This window comes from Trypanosoma cruzi, genomic scaffold (genome assembly GCF_000209065.1).
Source record: "Trypanosoma cruzi strain CL Brener 1047053516539 genomic scaffold, whole genome shotgun sequence".
NCBI lineage: Eukaryota > Euglenozoa > Kinetoplastea > Trypanosomatida > Trypanosomatidae > Trypanosoma > Trypanosoma cruzi.
The window spans coordinates 104,028-111,748 of NW_001849474.1; the positions used below are offsets into that span (position 1 = coordinate 104,028).

At 49.0% G+C, this 7,721-nt stretch overlaps 4 protein-coding genes across 4 annotated transcripts, besides 11 other annotated features; all 4 read left to right on the plus strand.

Annotated features, from left to right (window-relative positions):
- Window positions 1–1,548, plus strand: Tc00.1047053509945.10 (hypothetical protein, conserved; the record flags this gene model as incomplete). Its single annotated transcript, XM_800182.1, has 1 exon — window positions 1–1,548. A coding segment is annotated over one exon (1,548 nt), but the record flags the coding sequence as incomplete, so codon positions are not given.
- Window positions 1–7,721: a sequence feature (heterozygous, non-Esmeraldo-like haplotype).
- Window positions 1,020–1,058: a microsatellite.
- Window positions 1,589–1,643: a microsatellite.
- Window positions 1,759–1,778: a microsatellite.
- On the plus strand, window positions 1,944–3,170 carry Tc00.1047053509945.20 (hypothetical protein, conserved; the record flags this gene model as incomplete). The annotated part of the gene is made up of 1 exon (XM_800183.1): window positions 1,944–3,170. The coding sequence occupies one exon, from the start codon at window positions 1,944–1,946 to the stop codon at window positions 3,168–3,170; it is 1,227 nt and encodes a 408-aa protein (XP_805276.1).
- Window positions 3,222–3,260: a microsatellite.
- Window positions 3,367–3,392: a microsatellite.
- Window positions 3,472–4,431, plus strand: Tc00.1047053509945.24 (hypothetical protein, conserved; the record flags this gene model as incomplete). The annotated part of the gene is made up of 1 exon (XM_800185.1): window positions 3,472–4,431. One exon carries the CDS (start codon window positions 3,472–3,474, stop codon window positions 4,429–4,431), a length of 960 nt encoding a protein of 319 aa, XP_805278.1.
- On the plus strand, window positions 4,934–6,607 carry Tc00.1047053509945.30 (uncharacterized protein; the record flags this gene model as incomplete). Its single annotated transcript, XM_800184.1, has 1 exon — window positions 4,934–6,607. One exon carries the CDS (start codon window positions 4,934–4,936, stop codon window positions 6,605–6,607), a length of 1,674 nt encoding a protein of 557 aa, XP_805277.1.
- Window positions 6,622–6,655: a sequence feature (AT_rich).
- Window positions 6,822–6,855: a microsatellite.
- Window positions 7,214–7,243: a microsatellite.
- Window positions 7,484–7,522: a sequence feature (CT-rich).
- Window positions 7,523–7,549: a microsatellite.

A 7,721-nucleotide genomic window follows, 5' to 3' on the forward strand; every position in this document is an offset into this window, starting at 1 on the left:
TTTGTCCTGGACTACGCCAATGCCTACCGTGAGTACTTCACGACAGTCGTGGAGCTGACGAACTCGTCCCTGTTCCGCCTGCTGTGCGTCAATGTTTTTATTGCGACCACCTTCTTGTTTTGGCTTGTCGCGTGTCGCGTGTTCTTTGGTAAGTTGAACCACACCGAAACCGAGTTGTTGCGCAACTCCGTCCCGCTGTACATCGCCGAGTGTGTGGTGGGGCCCTTCTACTTTGGGGTGTCCGTTCTTGGCCCCTTCGGTGTGGCCGCGTTGTTTACGGTGGTGTTGGCCCTTCTGCACGGCGTTGCACGGGAGCGGACGACGACACTTCATGTCGTGGAATCTCCGACGGAGCGGCTGCGCATGCTGAGTGGCCTAACGCTTTTCTTCCTCTTGGCCATGCCACTCGATCTTTACGTTGTGTTTGATGTCTTTGTGAACACCGCCAGGGAGCGAGATGAGTACTTAACTCTGAAGTACTCCGCTGCCATTATGTACCTGCAGTTTGCCATCTCCAACATCAATTTTCTCGTGCGGCTGCTCTTCACGGAGGTGATTGGGGAGTCGGATCATGGCCCTCTTGCCTTTTACGCCGAGCTGTTCTTCTCCCTCCTTAAGAGTTCTGTCTTCATTGTCTCATTCACGTATGTTTGCATTGTGTCCCAGGCACCATTCCCGCTACTACGGGTTCTCATAAACAGCGCTGTCGATGTCGTCAAGAAGATCCAGAGCCTGGTGACATATCTCTCCCTGACGAGGTTTGTGCACAGCATGAAAAATGCGTCCGAAGATATTTTGGCACGAGATTCTTGCTGCGCCATTTGCCAAGACGAAATGAAGGCAGAACAGAACTGCAAACAACTCCCATGTGGTCATTGCTACCATGAGCACTGCTTACGACGGTGGTTTGAAGGGATGTCGACATGCCCATACTGCAGGGCCGATCTTTTGCGGCACATGCGGAAAGCGAACAGGTCTGTACATTTTATTATATTTCACAATCGTCGCCGAAACGCGGGCAACAACGAGAACACCAACAACAACACTAATAATAATAATGCCGCCACCTCGTCCGCTGTTCCTCCCTCCTTTACACGAGAGGGGAATGCCGTGACAGATACCCTCAGAAACTCCGCTTACGAGCAGCTAAACCCAACTGAAGAGGAGGAAATACGAAGGGCTTACGCACGGTACTGCGATGCGAGGATTCATGCGGCATCGCGTGTGACAGGAACCTCAGATCAGACTGAGGAGCAGCTGCGGGAACCCGCAGCTTCTATAGGCATTGTTTCCTCTCTTTTGGAAGCTCGAGGAGAACACGCCACGCGTGAAACTCTGTTTTTTGCGGCCACTGGTGGTAGTAATGATAGTCGTACAGAGGGTGGTGCAAAAGAAGGCGAAACTTTGAAAACAGTCACCGATTCCGATTTAATTATGCGTAGAAAGTATCTTCAACAATTAGACGCTTACAGGGAATATGAAGAAGCTATTAGGAAGGCGTCCGAGACGCTGCGAAGACGTTTATTGGCCATTGAGACATCATCCTAAGGTGTCACCGTGCCAATTTGCTAAATGGACACAAAAGGGGACAACAACAACAACAACAAGAAGGAAAAAGAAAAAAAAAAGGAACAACAACAACAGTTGTTGTGTGTTTACACCCGTAAATGTTTGTGTTTCTCTGTCTTTCCTTTCGTATGTATTCGTTGCAATGGCCTGTTTTGTTGTTGTTGTTTTTTTGAAGTTTGCTTTGTTGTTGTGGTGGTGGTGGTGGTGGTTTTGGTTGTTTTCTGTTATCCTTTCTTTCTTTTTTATTATTATTTGTGGGATGACACTTCCAAGAAAAAAAGTGCACAAAAAAACAAGAAGAACAAACGCCCCCGTGGGCGGAGAGAGAGAGAGAGAAGGGGGGGGAGGTGGCATCAGAAGCAAAGGAATATGCAATGAGAGGAAGGAGAAATCAAACGCAAGTAAACAATGAGGAAGAAGAGAAGAGTAAAATGGGGTCTTGGGACTCTCGAGCGACTTGTGAAAGTTGCACTTTGTGTTGTTTTTTTGGAGGGGGAGGGGGTTTGGAGTGCCTAATGAGTTGTGTTGTTTTGCAGTCACTCTTTTTTTTTTTTTTCCCTTGTGAGCGGGTCACAGCAAAGGAGCGGAGAAGGAAAAAGGGACGTGGGGACAAACAGAACGGGTGGGAGGAGGAGGCTTTTGGTTGTGTGGCCTGTTTCCCCCCCGTGTTTGTAAGTGCGTGTGTGTGTGCCAGCGTGGGAAGAATGCTGCACGGTAGTCTGCCATCGTTGGCATCGCTGCGGTATCGTCGCCCGTATTGGATGTTATTTTTGAAGGATGTTGACAACTGGAAGATTTACACCGTCATTCAACAGCCGGATCACCAACGCACCGAGATGTTGTACCAGGCGTGGCTAGGCGGGCTTGACAGGCCGTACACGCGGCCGAAGTGTATGGCGAATCAGCCACTTTGGCTCAGCAAGAAGCGCCACATTTTGCGAAAAGACCGGCTGGATGGACCGGAAACGCCGCTTGAGAAGTACGTGCTGGAGTGGCATAAACGATTCCATTCATTTCAGGGAACCGAACGCCCGACAGTGGATGATCTGCATACTGCGCTTGATCTCGTGGAACGCCCTCTTGATCTCAGTTACGCCTTTCAGCTGTTGAACCAGTGCCGTAACGTGAATAACATTCGTTTTGCAAAGGACACCTTTCTTGTTTTCTTAGAGGCATGTTTGCGCGTGGATCGCAAGGACTGCGCTTTGTATGCCACAGAGAATGCTGAGGCGTTGGGATTTTGGCACATTGAGGAGGATTATCGTCGTTATTTGCGTGGGGAGCAGAGCTGGTACAGACTCTCACCCCTGGATAATATGTATTACCCGCTGGAGGAGAATGTGAAGCTGAACGCCGGGCGGTCGCCGCCATCGTCGGCGGCTGTTGCCGAGGGTGATGCTGAAGGCACGGCAGAGAAAACCTGTTTTGAAGCGGCGGCTGGTGCTGCTGCGTGGAGTGATGATGAAGGCAGTATGAAAGCGGGCTCGTCGAGGGAGGGCATGATTGTGGATGATGAAATTGCCCGGCTTGAGGCGGAGTTGGCCGCGCTGGAGGAGGAGGGGACGGACGGCGACGACGTCAAGGGCCCGAAAGGCCATTGAGAGGACAGTCAACATGGCAATAAAGTCACGCCATCCCTCCGGGAAGGGGGGAAACAAAAAAATAAATAAATAAATAATAAAAAAAAATAATGAAGAAACGCGACAAATATGGTCGTCGGGAATTTATTAGTTTACGCCATTTTTGTGTTTGTGACTTCTTTTTTATTTCCGGCATGTGGCATAAATCACGAGCCGATTTTTTTTTTTTTTCCTTTTTTTTTTGGCGTGGTGATGCTTTCATGAGTCTTACCGCATTGTCCCTTCGTAGGTCCTCTTATTCACTAGGACGAGTTGCCCGCGAATGGCCCCACTCACACTTGTCTTCGTGGCGGATGCTCTTGTACCGCAAGTGGTGGCCGACTGGCTGGTGGCTGTTTGCCGCCACACCGGACAGGCGTGGGGACCGAATGCCGCGGAGAAACTCTTTTGGTTTCGGCCACCGAAGGTGCATGTTTTTGAGTTTGTTGTACTGCACGTGTTTGTCTGGTGTTGCTTCCGTGCCTCCTGGGGCTACCGTTCACGGGCGTGGAGTTACACCCGCAGGATTTCCCGCGGCAAGTCTACCAAGAGCCTATTAAATAAACTGTTGGGTGTTTTTTTTCTCTTGTGTTGGGCGTGTCAAGTGCTGTTGAAGATCTCTCGTCCACATCCTTTTGTTCAAATTGGGTGGATGCTGATGCCCTGTCACCTGTTCACACTGCTCTGGGCTGCCGTGCTGCTGCGTACTGGGCCGAGCCAATACCCCGAGAATGTCTACTTAGCAACCCTCGCCGCGGATTACCATTGGGGACCCACAGCGGCATTGGCGTCACCCGATTGGGGAGATCATCAGTACAAATTCGAGAGCTATTTTTTTATGGTGCATCATGGGCTTCTGTTCATCACACCATTTTATTTTGCCGTGCGTTATGATTTATTGCCCATGACTCGTTCACACTTGCTGCACGCAACGGCGCTAGCGACTCTGGTCAACATTGGATTCTACACACCGTACTCATACATTAGTGGTCTAAATGTCAACTACATGCTGTACCCGCCACCAAAGTTGATGCACGTATTTCCTTTCAAGTATGTGGCGTATCGCCTTTATATTATCGCATTTCTTATTGTATTAACTTCTGCTTTTCATGCTTTCATCAGCAACTTTGGAAAGGGAGCTCGGTGGCTGCTGTCACAAGGCAAAAACACACACACTGCGTTTAATAAAAAACTGAGAACGGGTTATCTAACTTCTTGTAGAAGAGGAATTGAGACGCATTGAATAGAAGGTTGAAAGGAGGAGTTTTATTTTTGCTTACTTTGGGCGTATGAAGTCTTGCATCCTTGTTGTTACTGTTGCTGTTTTTCCCCCCATGCGTGGGGTGCCTTGAGTTATCGAATGTGCTTCGGTTTCGGTTTTGTGTGTCTGTGTGTGTGCACTTCTATGCGCACGTAGGCATATTTGCATTTGACTTTTTTCCGAGCCGTCTCTGTTGTGTTTTATCTTTCCGCAATCTTTTCTGTTGTTGTTGTTGTTTGTTTACTTCTCCCATTTTATAATGTTTTGTTTGTTTGCATCGTATTCGCCATGAGCAGTTTGGGTGGGTTGGCGCACCTCAGGCAGCACCGGGAGAGAAGGAGTGTGCGTGTGCGTGTGTGTGAGGGCGACGACACCACAAAAAAAAAAAAACGAGGACAAAATAAGGAAAGTAGGAAGAGGGAAGTATAATATTTATCGTTGACGGCTGGAGGGTCTCTTCTTGTGGCTGCGGCTGTTGGTTGCAATGGGCTCCGCCTTCAGTGGAGAGATGAGCGACACGCGGGAGCTCGCCAGCGTCTTTCTTGATGCCTTTGGACGCGAATATGAGAAGCTCTACATGCGGTTTATGATTCAACGCGTACGGAAGGCAATGCAGCACGAGGCCGAGAAAAAAAATGAGGATACAGTCATGTGGAAACTTTACCGCGCCCCTTATATCCCTACGCAGATTAACGAACGTGAGCAAGTCATGGCAGCGAAGCTCAGTAAGCACTTGAAGCGCTGGAAACCCCGTTTCTTGAGTCTTCGTGGGGACTTTATTCTTGACTACTACGCGTCCCGTGAGGATTATGCGGGGAAAAAACAACCGTTGGGAAGTATTAATTTGGGCAATGTTGTGGTGAACTGCGATGCCACACGCGCGACAGAAGAGCGATTGGATCGACTGGCCGCAATTTGCTCCGTTGCCCGCACAGAAGTGTCGGCACCCGAAAAGTACCCCGAAATGACAGTGGAGTTGTATCACCCACGGCGTTGCCCCGTTTATCTTCAGTTCCCCAAGAAGGACCGCTACGATTTATGGTGTGGCATCTTTAAAAGGGCCCATTGGCTGATGGATCGAGTCACAACGAACGACAGAGTTCATCAACGGGCATTTGTCGAGGCACTTCGCCGCGCCCGTGTCATGTGCGGACTCCCAGACTCGCTTGAGTTCAGTGGGGGGGAGACGACGATCCTGCAGGATGCCATTACGGAACTTGTGGATGCTCAAATTGTTCCAAAGCTTTTGTTGGGAATGTCAGGTCGTTCCTGGAGGGATCGCATGTCGCAACTGCGTTCGTTTATAGCAAAGTCCGATGAATTATTGAAAAATTTTGTATGGGGAAAATGGCATGCAACACAGGGGAAAACGTGCGGCCGTCGTGCGATGTTGGAGGCGAAGGTGCGGGACAATATGAACAAATTAAACGCTTTTGAGGAACCTCTTCGTGAGGAGGTGCACAATTACATGAGTGGTGAGACCAAATCCTTTTTAGCAACGCGGGTGGAGGCACCGTTGAAGAAACTTGCAGCCAACGTTGCGCCAAAACTGTGCGCGGTCTATGCAGCGTTGCCGAGGATATACGAGGCGTGTGTCTCCCAAGGCAAAGTACGCTACGAGCCAAGCAGCGACCACATGTTTCTTGCCTCACAGTACAACTGCATTGGTGAGTGTTACGAAGCGGAACGAGTTCTCTGGCAGCTGCAAAAACCAATCGCCTCCATGAAGGACGAGTTCAATGACCGGGTGTTTGAGTGGCGTGTGATTCAGGAGAGTGTAGTCATGCCAGCACGCCGCATCATCGCAAACGGTGTCTTTACGTTTGAGACACTCTTTGAGCGTGACAAAATTCGGCGGCCGTGGGATGACGTGCTGCGTGAAGTTCGTGGCTTTTTGGAGGCGGACAGTCGTACGATGGCGCAGGAGGCCCTCACTCTGCTGCTGTACGAGACAGTGGTACATTTTTTCCGGGATGAACACGTGCAGCCGTCACTGAAGAAACTGAAGTCAACGATGATTGCTCCGCTTGAGAACCGCGTGACGCAAGAACTCCGACCGTTCATCCTTAGCGTACAGGAGATTGTCGCAGATGTCCTTGAGGGCGACCTGCGTGATATGTGCTTTAGTATCGCCAAGGGCGCTATTTTGGCCGCATGATCCGCGTCTTCTTGTATTATTTATATATATAATATATTTATTTATATACATAGAGAGAGAGAGACGTGAAAGAACGGGCGGTCGGATGGGCTAAGAAAGATGATATATTGCATTCTTGGTCCCCGCTGTTTCTTTACTGGGAACTTGACTTGCTTCCGACGATACCGCACGTTGGAAGGTAGCAGGGTGTGAGTTCTTTGTCCATCCCATTACCAACAATAATAATAATAATAATAATAATAATAATACTGCAATTGCCCTCTGCACAGGGGAGTCCGGCGGTTGTGGGGCGCGAAAGGATGCCAATTTGTGATATTGCGGCATGCCCGGTTATCGCGGCAGGTGTGTTTTGCATCTGTTTGTTGATGGGCGTATTGAGTGTTGTCTGAATCCCCTCCGAGTTGTGGGGGATGTCGGGTGCATTGAACCAACTTGTGGTCTTCTTTGTGTTTTGTCTCTTTGTAGGAATAGGAGGGGAGCTGGGCCTCATTCAGGTGAATATTCGCGTTGTTTACTCTGTTATTTGTATGAATATTTTGATGAACTGCGATGCATGCATGACTAACCAACCTCACAGGTCATATCACATGGATGCTGAGCTGTACGTTTTTATTTTTATTTTTTATTTTTATTTTTTTGTGTTGACTGTTTCCTCTCTTTTTCACACTTTCTGTACATTGATTTTTAGTAGGCATGTGTGCGTGCATGCATCCCTTTCACTCTCTGTTTGTACGCCTATTTTTGTTGTGAGGGTTTTTTTTTCATGCGCCTGATGGACCTCCCGTTTCATGCCTATGCATCAGCTTTTTTATCGATAGGCGTTTGCATGCGATGTGGCCTCTTTAATTTTATTTGCCCATCTCTATCTATCTATACCTCTCTCTCTCATCCTCTCACTTTCCCCCTCTCTCTCTCTGTGTGTGTGTGTGTGTGTGTGTGTGTTGGAGGAGGGGGGTAGAATTGAGGGCATTTACTTTTTGTTGCTGCCGGTGCTGGTGCTGCGTTCTTCCTTCTCCTTTGATTCTCCACCCTCTCGGGACGGCGCAAGAGAAGTGAAAAGGAGGGAATTTCAACCCGAAGTTGCCTTTTGCGTGTCACGAAGAAAGCATCACAC